This window comes from Schistocerca americana, chromosome 7 (genome assembly GCF_021461395.2).
Source record: "Schistocerca americana isolate TAMUIC-IGC-003095 chromosome 7, iqSchAmer2.1, whole genome shotgun sequence".
Classification (NCBI taxonomy): Eukaryota; Metazoa; Arthropoda; class Insecta; order Orthoptera; family Acrididae; genus Schistocerca; species Schistocerca americana.
The window spans coordinates 360,057,493-360,072,526 of NC_060125.1; the positions used below are offsets into that span (position 1 = coordinate 360,057,493).

The following is a 15,034-nucleotide window of genomic DNA, read 5'->3' on the forward strand; positions in this document are numbered from 1 at the left end:
TTGGACCCCTAACTGCCTGTGAATCTTCTTGGAATATTGGCATATAATGATTGCATACTCTCCAGTGGAATGTTATGCCACTCTTCGATCAGAACCTCTTCTGTAGTGATGAGTGAGGCAGAAGTCTGCTCCAGTGCCTGCGTTATAATCCTGTCCACAAGGGTTTGATAATGTTCAAGTCCGGGATTCTGCTGGCCAGCGAAGACGCTGCAGTTCAGCTGCATGCTACTCCTACCATCACTGTACTGCCCTACCTGTGTGAATGGGTACTATGTTGTCCTGACATATGGCATCATTGTTGGGGAACAACATTTGAATCATGGAGTGCACCTAATCACCTAAAATGTTCACATAATCACTGGCTGTGACACGGCCTTTGAGAGTAATGAGGGGACGGGCAGAATACCATGATATGGCTGCCCACACCATCACAGTACCACCTTCATGCTTCACTGCTGGAATCAAGCAATCAGGATTGTAGGCTTCTTCTGGGGTTCTCCAGACATAAACCCAGCCCGATGTTGGAAATAACAAAATCATTGACTCGGCAGACCATATGACGTGTTTCCACTGATCAGCTGCCCAGGATTCATGTTCCTGACAACATGTTTTATGCTTCTTTGCATTAGTTGTCGTCACTAATGATTTCAGTATAGCAGCTCGCCCATGAATATTCACTTAATGGAGTTCTCAGCAGACAGTGTCAATAGATAGCTGGTCTTGAAGGTGGATACCGAGCTCTGCGGTTACTTTAGTCGCTGTAGTTTTGTATTGTTTTGACACAATTCGTATTAGTATAAGATGATCTCAGTCATTTAGTTTTGATTTGCACCCAATATTATGGTTACAAGATGGTGTCTTTCCATGTTTTGTTTAGGCTGTCATGACTGTTGAAACAGTTGCTCTTGCAACATTCAATAACTTGGCTGCCTTGGTTACTGATGCTCCAGCTAATCAGGCCCCCACAATCTGCCATCTTTGTAACTCTGTTAGGTCTTTCATTGCGTGTTGACCTTGGGCTCTGAATGGAAAAGTGTGCAGTACTCGTAAACATCCTGCACCAATGCCTAGTCTGTACTGAACATGCACAGTCCAGCATGGCATGTGCCTTACCTGCATTGTTGACCGTCAAACACAACCATTCCATTGTTACCACTGTTCACATTATTTTGCCTATCCCTGTATATATCAGTTAGTAATATTATGGCAAATGCAGCTCAAAAAATGAAACTGTAAGAAAATTTGAAAGAATATTGTAAAAAAGGGTAGTAAAGAGAGGAAGTAAAAAACAAACACTGATAATGGCAGAGCAGTGATGAAAGACACCTTGGTAATCATACATAAACCTTACTTTAGCTTAAGTCAGTTGTAACAGTCACCATGTATTAACAAATTGTTCTATTAAGCTAGTTATGAGTTGTCAAAGGATATCACAATGCTTAAAAAATAATTAAGCACACAAATGTATTCTCAAATTTTCTAATAAAATGTGGTTGCTACTTTACTTTGCATTCTGTAACTGAAACACATCCAAAGGCATGGAACTGCAATAAAGCCACAAGCAAAATAAATATTTCCTTCCTTTTGGGAGTGAATCAACTTTATTTACAGGCATATCGCTCACTCATGGACTATCTACCTTCTATTAATTTCTGTTATGCAGGTCCGCAGACACTACAAATTCTTTAAAAACAAGAGGAAAATGATTTGATTTGTAGTATCCTCCTCCTCTCCGTATTATTTGCTCTTCTTAAGCTAAGATGTTATCTGCTTTCTCCTGTGTTGAACTTGATGAACAGGAGCCAAAATAATGTATCAGCAATTTGCAGAAGTGTCTGTTGATTAATTCAGGTACATGTTAAAATTTTCAGCAAAGACTGCAGTGGTTAGATGTCAAAAGTACTGAGGACCTGATGGAAATGTCCGATATGAATGTTACAGCAATAATGTATCACAGCTTCCATAAAAATAGGCAAATAAACTGTATAACTATACAAATAAAAATGAATGTTTCTTTGTATGTTTGTCCTCTGCGCGGTCCTAAGCCATTTATCAGAGTGCGAAGAAACTTTGGTGAGCTGTTCTCCATTTGGCCAGAAGGTTCCTAGGACCCCCCCCCCCCCCCCCCCCCTCCCCAACACACACACACACACACACAAAAAGAGTTCAACACATAGTTCAGGAGATATGACACCATAAGCAATAACACACCATAGTACGAAAATATCCAGATTTATGCATCCACCACTTGAGGATGAGGGCACTTACTGACTGGCAACAAACTTAACATAATTTGTAGTTTCAAACCTCTACGAAAATTTATCTCGCTGACATTCCCCACAAAATGATGAAACGATAAAAGGTTATTGTTTACTACATTTTCACTGTACATGCTATAAAACTGGTGCATCAGGCATGATGTTTTAACATATTACTTTGTTACTACTAACTCTATTCACAACATATTTTGCATACAGTGTCCACATATATCACTAAATTTATATCACTTTTCAACACTTAGTGCAGGAGATATGACATCATAAACATTGAGATGCATGAGAAACTGCCACACGTGACATGACATTTTGTTTTATTACTTATTTACTACTAAAGTTATCCACAATAGATTTCACAAATGTTCTAAAAAAAGTATACAAAACCAATGTGTATTCCAACGCAACACTGTGTCAAAATCATATCTTTTGGTCTAGAATTTTTTGAGGTTTGTTATTAGCAACAAATGAATTGAAAAAGTAAATATTCCTAATTGCATCACAATGATTCCAACAGATACGCCTTTCGAGATCAAACAACTGCAGTTTCTGATGCGACCCCCATTTGCAATGACCATCAACAAGGTGCAGGGACAATCAATCAGTACAAGTGTGTGGACTAAATGTGAAAAATCCATTCTTCTCAGATGGACAACACTATGTGGCTTGCTCACACATCAGGAAACCATGTTGACATATTTGTGAACACATCATCAGACGAAAAAATAAAATAATATTGTATATTCAAAAGCACTTGAATAAAAAGATCATAAAATCAAACAATTTCTTGCCTTCCACGGCACTGTAACACATGCCAGGTACAGCAAGTTCTGCATAAAATTGTAACACTCAGACTGAAGAATCAAAAGGGCTGTTGTTAATTAGTACTGAAAAACAGATTGTGAGTCTACTGGGAAAAATTCTTCGGAAAAAACGCGATGCTCATGATGGTATGAATACCAAGAGCTCAGATGGAAACCCAGTTCTAAGCAAAGAAGGGAAAGCAGAAAGGTGGAAGGAGTATATAGAGTGTCTATACAAGGGCGATGTTCTTGAGGACAATATTATGGAAATGGAAGAGGACGTAGATGAAGATGAAATCAGAGATACGATACTGTGTGAAGAGTTTGACACAGCACTGAAAGACCTGAGTCGAAACAAGGCCCCAGGCGTAGACAACATTCCATTAGAACTACTGACGGCCTTTGGAGAGCCAGTCCTGACAACTCTACCATCTGGTGAGCAAGATATATGAGACAGGTGAAATACCCTCAGACTTCAAGAAGAATATAATAATTCCAATCCCAAAGAAAGCAGGTGCTGACAGATGCGAAAATTACCGAACTATCAGTTTAATAAGTCACAGCTGCAAAATACTAACACGAATTCTTTACAGACGAATGGAAAAACTGGTAGAATCCAACCTCAGGGAAGATCAGTTTGGATTCCGTAGAAATATTGGAACATGTGAGGCAATACTGACCCTAAGACTTATGTTAGAAGCTAGATTAAGGAAAGGCAAACCTACATTTCTAGCATTTGTAGACTTAGAGAAAGCTTTTGACAATGTTGACTGGAATACTCTCTTTCAAATTCTGAAGGTGCCAGGGGTAAAATACAGGGAGTGAAAGGCTATTTACAATTTGTACAGAAACCAGATGGCAGTTACAAGAGTCGAGGGGCATGAAAGGGAAGCAGTGGTTGGGAAGGGAGTGAGACAGGGTTGTAGCCTCTCCCCGATGTTATTCAATCTGTATATTGAGCAAGCAGTAAAGGAAACAAAAGAAAAATTCGGAGTAGGTATTAAAATTCATGGAGAAGAAGTAAAAACTTTGAGGTTCGCCAACGACATTGTAATTCTGTCAGAGACAGCAAAGGACTTGGAAGAGCAGTTGAACGGAATGGACAGTGTCTTGAAAGGAGGATATAAGATGAACATCACCAAAAGCAAAACGAGGATAATGGAATGTAGTCGAATTAAGTCGGGTGATGCTAAGGGAATTAGATTAGGAAATGAGACACTTAAAGTAGTAAAGGAGTTTTGCTATTTGGGGAACAAAATAACTGATGATGGTCGAAGTAGAGAGGATATAAAATTTAGACTGGCAATGGCAAGGAAAGCATTTCTGAAGAAGAGAAATTTGTTAACATCAAGTACAGATTTAGGTGTCAGGAAGTCATTTCTGAAAGTATTTGTGTGGAGTGTAGCCATGTATGGAAGTGAAACATGGACGATAAATAGTTTGGACAAGAAGAGAATAAAAGCTTTCGAAATGTGGTGCTACAGAAGAATGCTGAGGATTAGATGGGTTGATCACATAACTAATGAGGAGGTATTGAATAGGATTGGAGAGAAGAGAAGTTTGTGGCACAACTTGACTAGAAGAGGGGATCGGTTGGTAGGACATGTTCTGAGGCATCAAGGGATCACCAATTTAATATTGGAGGGCAGTGTGGAGGGTAAAAATCATAGAGGGAGACCAGGAGATAAATACACTAAGCAGATTCAGAAGGATGTAGTTTGCAGTAGTTACTGGGAGATGAAGAAACTTGCACAGGATAGAGTAGCATGGAGAGCTGCATCAAACCAGTCTCAGGACTGAAGACCACAACAACAACAACAACAACAACAACAACATCATGATGGTAGCATGGCCACTTTGCAAAATATCTTGACTGTTGGACGCACATATCCATCCAAAGGCCTCAGAATCATTCTGTCTTCATGAAGATCAGGAGACTGAAGAATCACAGTACTGATGATGACACAAAAGCAGCACATGCTTTGGTCTTCCTGACCTAGAGTAACACTAATGATGTTGAAATGGTGGTTTGTATCATCACCAGTAAAACCCCAATCGTTTCAAATACTGAACTTCAACGTACAAAAGAGCTTCGCACTTCTGATGAGTTTACGAATGAGTTAATATGTTAAATATGCAACCAACAAAAAGTTTAGAAAAGGTCTGAAATTATGTTTAAAGTTAGTTGGAAGTCAGTAACTGCTCCAATGAACAAATACTGGATGAATATGCTGTCTCCATGGGCACACTGCTCTGCTCGGGGCATCAAGCTGAGGGGGACACCCGTATGCATGATCTGTATACAAATGTCTATCACAATTAGCAGCATAAACTGATGTGAGTAAAATGTGTGAGAGCAAGGCAAAAAGAGGGAGTATAGAGTGGACTGACAGGGGAGGGGGGGGCAAAGATAACTCACTTTTGTCGAAAAATGTTCTCGAACTGGCTCTGGCTCTATCTCAGGACATGTACATAGTTTCCAACTTTAATACTTGTCTTTCTGTGTTAAAACTGTCACATCTGATTGTAATTCTTAATGATTATATTATGACAAATGTTAAATTTTTAAATTTGGTCACTAACTGTATGAAGCATTGAAAATTAAATTTTTGTTGACCCCTGGAAGCTATCAGATATGCAACATGCAACTGGGACTTGGTTACTGTGCCCTGCTGGAAATATAGATTATGGTCTTACTCCTTATATGTAAATGATAGCACACTGAAAAGAGGAAGAAAGATTAAACCTAAGCATACTTCTGCAACACAGAATACTAGATTAGTTAGGAGATCAGATAAACTGTTCATTCCACAGACCAATAGTGGGAAGATCCTTGAGGATGTTGAAAAGACCAGAAAAACATAATACTTAATTACAAAAGAACTGATGTACTTTTGTCCCTTCCACAGATACTAACTGAAAAGATCCTCAAGAATGTGGAATAATTTAAAAAAAAGTTAAACACCTCACATATCGCATGATACTGTTAATAATATTTTGTCAACTGATTCTACTAAGAAATTCAGCAGTGGAGTAGGAGTTGGTTAATAATAAACCCTTTGGGCTCTCTGTAAATTGTACTTCATTACTAGCCAAAGTTTTGCAGCTGCTGGCAAGCTACTGAAAATGTCTACACCTGAATATACAATGACTTTTTGGATTGAGTGACTATGAATAGAACTCTTATTCTTGGAACGGATTCTGTACAACGAACTTAAGGGTTGAAAGAAAGAGACTGCTCATGCCAAGTTTCACAAATGAATAAATATACTGAGAAGCCATAGTGCAGTTAGTTTACCCAGTTCTCTGAACAAGTGGCTGAAAGACATTCTTGAATTCAAACTACAAATATTTGTATTATATGCTTTTGAACCCAGAAAACTTCAGCTGGGTTTGATAATTACCAGTGAGACTGTGTGCCAATGTGGAATGAAGGCAAGCCACTTTTTTTTTTTTTTTTTTTTAATTTTTATGTCATCTGCAGCTGATAACATCTGCATTGGGGAAAAAAAGGAGGAGGAAACAAGGTTCAGCACTTCCCATATGAATTTACTATGAAGTTTTAATCCCAAGAATTTAACAAGTCAACTTCTTTTAACAGTATATCCTGATAGCAAGGCAAAAACAGAATAGTTGAACTCCATTTTGAAACTTTTCCTTTATAAAGGTAAATACAGGTGTACCGCCCCAGTTTAATTCTAGCACCACCTGAAAGATGAGTGATATAAATAGATATAAATATTAGTATCAATGGCATGGAGAAACAGCTGAAATTACTAAAACTGAACAAAATGCCAGGTCCCAATGGAATCCCTATTAGATTCTAAAAATAAATTGCAGCTGAGTTAGGCATAATACATCAAATAAACCTTGAACAAAAAAACCGTGCCCAATAGCTGGAAGAAGCAGCACATCACACCCATCTACAAGAATGGTAGCAGAAGTGATCCACAAAACAACTACCCAATATCCGACATCTGTCTATTATAGAATCTCAGAATAATTTTGAGCTCAAACATAACATTGTAACTCAAACAGAAAGACATCCTCAGTGCCAACCAGCAAGATTCAGCACATATCAGTCATGTGAAACCCCAATTCACACTTTTCTCCTATGACATCCTGAAAACCATAGATCAAAGCAGTCAGGTAGAGCTCGAAAGCTAGCGTGAATGCTGTTTGCTGTAATGTGTTACTGTGTTCCACACTTCGATCTGCTGGTTGGTATCCCTGCACAAGCCCGCACGTACGGAGACAGAGCTCTCGTGAAAGATAAGTAATTTAGGTTGTAATTAATTGTAGTTGAACACTTTTAACTAATTAAATACATTATTTAGTGTACTCTTCAAGCTCACCATTAAAAGTTTTTCTCTTATTTGCGTAGTGTTCTAGTAATCGCGAAAAGTTCGTTTGTTTACTAACTGCTGCTTAGGCCTAATTTTTCGAGTGTGCATGTTTAGCGTTATACCGCAATTGGAAGTGCATTTGCTGTAGTTTAACTGACTAAATATGTTCATTAGGGTGCTTTTCAAGCTCACCATTAAAGGTTTTTCTTTTATTTGCGCATTGCTCCAGTAATCGCGAAAAGTTTGTTTTGTTTATATTTCACGGCTTTGCCTTACTTTCCGAGTGTGCATACTTAGCGTTATACCACAATCTTAAGTGCATTTGGTATAGATTAACTAATTAAATACATTCATTAGTGTGCTCTTCAAGCTTGCCATTAAAGGTTTTTCTTTTATTTACGTATTCTTCCACTTACTGCAAAAAGTTTGTTTTGGTTACATTCGGCTGTTTAGGTTTAATTTTTGATCGTGCATATTTAGCGTTATACCACAAATTTAAGTGCATTTAGTAATAGTTTACTTACATATTAGTTTCCAAAACATATTTAGTGTCCTTTTGCATCTGTATTTAATATATTATCGTTATCACTTAGTAAATCTCTTAATTAATTTCCAAACTACCATGGATACTAAGTGTGTGAGCTGCAGTAGGAAAGTTAGTTCAGGGGTTTTGTGCAGCTGTTGTGACAGGTGGTTTCATTGGGGAAATTGTAGCGGCGTGGGAATTGCAGAAGCAAACAAGACTCTTCCATTCTTTTGCAGGGTTTGCTCAAGAGATAGGATTATAGCTGAACAGGAGGAGAAAATTAGAGCCCTTCAGGCTGATTTGGACAGAGCGAGGGAGGAACTGAAGAGGTTAAGGGGGGAGGAGGGCAAACAGCAATGGGAAGTGGTAGCTGGGAACAGGGGCCACAGAAAGAGGACAGTGTCTGACAGTTTCCCAATTGGCACAACCAATAGATTTGCCTTGCTACCACAGTTAAGTAAGGAAGAGGCTCCAGTAGAAGTAGATGTAGTTAAGATGCAACAGAATCTCACTAAGAAACCAACTGTTTCAAAAAAAGTAGAAAGTAAGAGGAAAGTTCTGTTGCTACGTAGCAGCCATGGAAGAGGTGTGGGCCAGATTTTGCAGGAAAAATTAGGTGACGGTACCAGGTCACAAACTTTTTCAAGCCAAGTGCAAGTCTTACCCAGTTGGTAGAGGATATAGGTTCCTTGTGCAAGAGATTCACAAAGCAGTATCATGTGATGATAGTGGGTGGAGTGGGAAACAGTACTGATAGGGATCAGGACTACAGTATTGAGTGTGACCTGGTGAAAATAGCCTCTGTAACGACCCATACGAATGTTGGGCTGTTGCCTGCTTTCGTGCGGCATGATCAGCCCTAGTTGAACCGCTCTGTCAGAAGGGTAAATATGGAGGTGGATCAGTTGCGTAGGGCGGCCACTCTGTCAGACATTGGATTGGTTCCTGTCGAGGCTATTGATAGGGGAGATTTCACAAGGCATGGCCAACATCTCAGTAGGAAAGGGAAGGGTAAACTGGCAGGGTTGTTAGCGAAATCCATAAGGGGGGACACTAGTACTCATGGATGTACCTCTTTTTTAGACTAATATCAGTATCCAATGAGAAGTTCAGGCAGGCAGGTGCAAAGAGGTCCAAAGCTCAAAAAATTCTCACAACAGGAAAGTAAATAATAATGTTACCATATTTAACCAAAATATTGGTGGATTAAAGAAGAAAGTAGATTCTCACAAAAGTAAAGTAAAAAATAATGTTACCATTTTTCACCAAAATATTCTGGGATTCAAGAATAAAGTAGATGAACTCCTGGTTTGTTTAGATGACATTGAATCTGATATTGTAATAGATATATTATGCCTGTCTGAGCATCACATTGTGTCTGATACAGAAAAGGTAGATATCAGTGGTTATAAACTAGCTGCACATATGAGTAGAGAGAATAAGGTGGGAGGAGGAGTTGCCATATATGTCAAAAGTTATCACTGTGTAGAAAGCTTAGATACAAAAAACGTTGTGTATAGAGCAACATATAGAAGCATGTGCCTGCCAACTTAAACTGAAGGAGGGCTCTTTTATAGTTGTAACAGTATATAGGTCCCCTTCAGGAAACTTTCATTTATTCCTGGAAACCTTGGATGCCTTGTTGTGCTGTCTGTCAGATAGGGGAAAGCAAATTTTTATTTGTAGGGACTTACATGTTGATTCACTGAAAGAGTGTAATAGGAAGAAGACCTGGAAGTCTTGCTCGGTTCTTTCAATTTGACACCTGTCATTAATTTTCCTACTTGGGTAGTAAAGGACAGCAGCACATTGATAGATAACACTTTTATAGACCAACATAGGTTTAAAAACATAAATTCTTGTCCTGTTGAGAATGAGCTTTCCGATCATGATGCTCGGCTAGTTACAGTATATGACATAGCTCCATTCAGTAATTCAAAACTACCCTCCAAAGTTGTGCGTTCAATTAATGACTCAACAATTAGAAATTTCAGAGAAAATCTTCGGCAATTAGACTGGGATGAGAAGTACAAGGAACCTGATGCTAATTTAAAATATAACTTATTTCATGATACACTTGTAAGAGAATTTGAAAACTGTTTCCCCAAGAAAGTAGTTAAATCTAATTACAAGAAACCATGCAAAAAACCTTGGCTTACTAAAGGAATAAAAATATCTTGTAACCACAAAAGGGAACTTATCTAACAACAAGAAAGAGTAATGACCCAGAAACAGCCAAATATTATAAAAACTACTGTGCTACATTAAGAAAGGTTATTAAAAAGTCCAGAAGCATGTGCACCATGTCTGATAACAAATTCAAAACAATTTGGAATATTATTACAAGGGAGACAGGGCAACCAAGGGTACAGGATGACGGCATCACCATCAAAGCGAATGGAAACTTGATAAACAAGAAGCCGGAAGTCGAAAACATTTTGAATAATCATTTTTTAAATGCTGTAGAGAAAATAGGATTGAAATGTTCATTAGAAGAAGCAAGGCAGTTAATGGAAGAGGCCTTACCCACACCATTTGATACAATTGAAATTCCACCCACCTCTCCTTCTGAAATTAGGAGGATAATAAACTCTCTCAAGAATAAAAGCTCACATGGAATTGATGGCATTTCCAGCAGGATAATAAAAGCTTGTTCCCAAGAAATAAGTGGGACTCTTAGCCACATATGTAATAGCTCTCTGAAGCAGGGTATTTGCCCAGATAGACTGAAGTATGCCATTGTTAAACCACTGCATAAAAAAGGGGATACATCTGATGTCAACAACTACCGCCCAATCTCTCTTCTGACTGCCTTGTCCAAAATTCTCGAAAAAGTAATGTATTGTAGAGTAGCTCCACACCTCTGTAAAAATAAAGTTTTATCAAAATGTCAGTTTGGTTTCCAGAAGGGTTTTTCAACAGAAAATGCTATATATACTTTCACTAATGAAATATGAAATTCTCTGATAACCGGAAGCCACCCGTTGGGATTTTTTGTGATCTATCAAAGGCTTTTGATTGTGTAAATCACGGAATACTTCTCAATAAGCTCAAGTGCTGTGGTATGAATGGGACAGTGCTCAAATGGTTTAAATCATACCTAACTGGAAGAGTGCAGAAAGTTGAAATAAACAGCTCACATAATATGCAAAAAACTGGTGATTTCTCAAACTGGGGAACAATCAAGAATGGGGTGCCACAAGGTTCGGTCTTGGGTCCTCTGCTGTTCTTAATATATATTAACGACTTGCCATTCTATATTCACGAAGATGCAAAGCTGGTACTTTTTGCCGGTGATACAAGTATAGCTATCACACCCAACAGACAAGAATTAACTGGTGAAATTGTAAATGATGTTTTTCAGAAAATAATTAAGTGGTTCTCTGCAAATGGGCTCTCATTAAACTTTGACAAAATACAGTATATACAGTTCCACACAGTAAATGGAATGACACCATTAATAAATATAGACTTCGATCAGAAATTGGTAGCTAAGGTAGAATATTCAAAATTTCTAGGTGTATGCATTGATGAGGGGTTGAACTGGAGAAAACACACTGAGTATCTGCTGAAACGTTTGAGTTCAGCTACTTATGCTATTAGGGTCATTGCAAATTTTGGCGATATACATCTGAGTAAAGTAACTTACCACACCTATTTTCATTCTCTGCTTTCATATGGCACATTATTCTGGGGTAGCTCATCATTGAGTAAAAGAGTGTTCACTGCACAAAAGCGTGTAATCAGAATAATTGCTGGAGCTCATCCAAGATCATCCTGCAGACACTTATTTAAAGAGCTAGAAATCTTCACTGTAGCCTCACAAAATATACATATAAAAAAACAAAGATGATGTGACTTACCAAACGAAAGCACTGGCAGGTTGATAGACACACAAACAAACACACAAAATTCAAGCTTTCGCAACCAACGGTTGCTTCATCAGGAAAGAGGGAAGGAGAGGGAAAGACGAAAGGATGTGGGTTTTAAGGGAGAGGGTAAGGAGTCATTCCAATCCCGGGAGCGAAAAGTCTTACCTTAGGGGGGAAAAAAGGACAGGTATACACTTGCACACACACACATATCCATCCGCACATACACAGACATCTCTGCCCAAACTCTTTGCCTTTACAAATGTCTGCTTGTGTCTGTGTATGTGCGGATAGATATGTCTGCAGTTTGGGCAGAGATGTCAGTCGAGGCGGAAGTACAGAGGCGAAGATGTTGTTGAAAGACAGGTTAGGTATGAGCGGCGGCAACTTGAAATTAGCGGAGGTTGAGGCCTGGCGGATAATGAGAAGAGAGGATATACTGAAGGACAAGTTCCCATCTCCGGAGCTCTGACAGGTTGGTGTTAGTGGGAAGTATCCAGATAACCCGGATGGTGTAACACTGTGCCAAGGTGTGCTGGCTGTGCACCAAGGCACGTTTAGCCACAGGGTGATCATCATTACCAACAAACACTGTCAGCCTGTGTCCATTCATGTGAATGGACAGTTTGTTGCCGGTCATTCCCACATAGAAAGCTTCACAGTGTAGGCAGGTCAGTTGGTAAATCACGTAGATGCTTTCACACGTGGCTCTGCCTTTGATCGTGTACACCTTCTGGGTTACAGGACTGGAGTAGGTGGTGGTGGGAGGGTGCATGGGACAGGTTTTACACCGGGGGCAGTTACAAGGGTAGGAGCCAGAGGGTAGGGAAGGTGGTTTGGAGATTTCACAGGGATGAACTAAGAGGTTACGAAGGTTAGGTGGACGGCGGAAAGACACTCTTGGTGGAGTGGGGAGGATTTCATGAAGGATGGATCTCATTTCAGGACAGGATTTGAGGAAGTCGTATCCCTGCTGGAGAGCCACATTCAGAGTCTGATCCAGTCCCGGAATGTATCCTGTCACAAGTGGGGCACTTTTGGGGTTCTTCTGTGGGAGGCTCTGGGCTTGAGGGGATGAGGAAGTGGCTCTGGTTATTTGCTTCTATACACGGTCGGGAGGGTAGTTGCGGGATGCGAAAGTTGTTTTCAGGTTGTTGGTGTAATGGTTCTATATATATATATATATTCACTTACGAAATTTGTTATTAACAATCCAAACAAATTCAAAAGCAATAGCAGTGTACATGGCTACAACACTAGGAGAAAGGATGATCTTCATTACTCAAGGTTAAATCTAACTTTGGCTCAGAAGGGGGTAAATTATGCTGCCACAAAAGTCTTTTGTCACTTACCTAATAGCATCAAAAGTCTGACAGATAGCCATATAGCATTTAAAAGGAAATTATAAGAATTTCTTAATGGCAACTCCTTCTACTCATTGGATGAGTTTTTGGATATAGTAAGTGGGTAATTTGCCAACGCTCACAAAAAAAGTATAGACACCTTTTATTATCCTGACACGTTACACATCATTACAAAGTGTCGTATTCATGATCTATGGAACAAGTACTAATCTAATCTAATCTGGTTGTCTTTCTCTTATTTTACTTATTGCTCCACACAGTTTTACTTACTTTTTTCCATCTATCTCATTTTCATTTGACTGCCCCTTATATTTATGAAATATATGTGGTTTATAATAATTCACTTAATTTCTACGCCAAAAATGTGCAAAATAAAGTGAAAAATAAAAATAATCAAATTTATAACTGTAACATAGTTGTAGCTTTGCAATATTTGCTATCATCTTCTTAGGTACACTTTCTCCAACTGCTACTCCAGCAGTGCAACAAGAAAGGTCTCCTCATGAATGTCCAGTTATCTCTGTTTGGTACAGCTTATCATGGAATGAATTTGAATTAAGGCCTCCTGCTTAATATAAAGTGATGTAATGTTTAGTCAAATACCATAGTGAGAATGTTGGAAGGTCCACACTTGTGATTCAGGAGCAGTCTGGACAGAGGTATGTTCTAAAGTCACAGAGCTGATGTAATCAACAATGATTTTTTTAAAGTTACCTCTTGGACAACTTGCTCTACTTGTTTATCTTGACGCTGTTTCTTCTCCACTTGCTTCTGTGTGAATAGACGATAAGCTTCTGTTTGTTTATAGGCATTTAGTTCTCTGACATAGCGTTCACGATCCTGTTCAGCAGCATCTAGATAGCTCTGGAATTGAAATAAAATTGATAATAAATTATGAAGTGCATACATGTATGGATTCAAACTAATAAAGCTGTTTTCACAAATAAACAACCATGCAGATTTGGTACCTGCAGACTATATGCAGTACAATGTCGAAAAATTATTTTAATCATGTCACAGAATGAACTGAATTCCTATAATCTGTTGCTAAATAATGCAAATTACCCAACTGTTGGAATTTCCCTAATCTTACACGGAATTATTTGTAACCTTCTCAATATGTTTTTCCTCTTTTCATGAAATGAAAATATAAATTTTACTATTAATTATATCGTTACTTACTTTCAGGTTAATTTTTGTAATAGGATAATACATAGTCAATGTCTATTTTGATACAGAAAGGTAACTTCAGCACATACTCAGCAAAGGATTGTGTAAATTACGGTTCAGTCAGTCTACATGCCACTCCATCGTGACTATGCATGTTGAAGTTTTGCTCTTAAGATTGTGTGCAAGTACTTGCTAAACAGACTCATTCCACATAACTGACATAAAATTGTGCAAATGAAGTACAGAATAAGAAATTAGCTAACTACAGTAATTCAAAGTACAAGAGGCATATATATAAACAAAGATGATGTGACTTACCAAACGAAAGCACTGGCAGGTCGATAGACACCCAAACAAACACAAACATACACACAAAATTCAAGCTTTCGCAACAAACTGTTGCCTCATCAGGATGAGGCAACACTTTGTTGCGAAAGCTTGAATTTTGTGTGTATGTTTGTGTTTGTTTGTGTGTCTGTCGACCTGCCAGCACTTTCACTTGGTAAGTCACATCATCTTTGTTTTTAGATATATTTTTCGTACGTGGAATGTTTCCCTCTATTTTTTATATATATATATATATATATATACTCAGCAAAGGATTGTGTAAATTACGGTTCAGTCAGTCTACATGCCACTCCATCGTGACTATGCATGTTGAAGTTTTGCTCTTAAGATTG

The 15,034-nt window shown here is 38.5% G+C and overlaps 1 protein-coding gene across 1 annotated transcript in view; it reads right to left on the minus strand.

The window, feature by feature from the left end:
- LOC124622430 (high mobility group protein 20A) overlaps nt 1–15,034 on the minus strand; it is a 100,029-nt gene that overhangs the window by 43,951 nt on the left and 41,044 nt on the right. Inside the window, exon 4 of the mRNA XM_047148125.1 lies at nt 13,899–14,048. Coding sequence (XP_047004081.1) covers nt 13,899–14,048 — 150 coding nt within the window. The remainder of the gene's footprint in view (nt 1–13,898; nt 14,049–15,034) is intronic.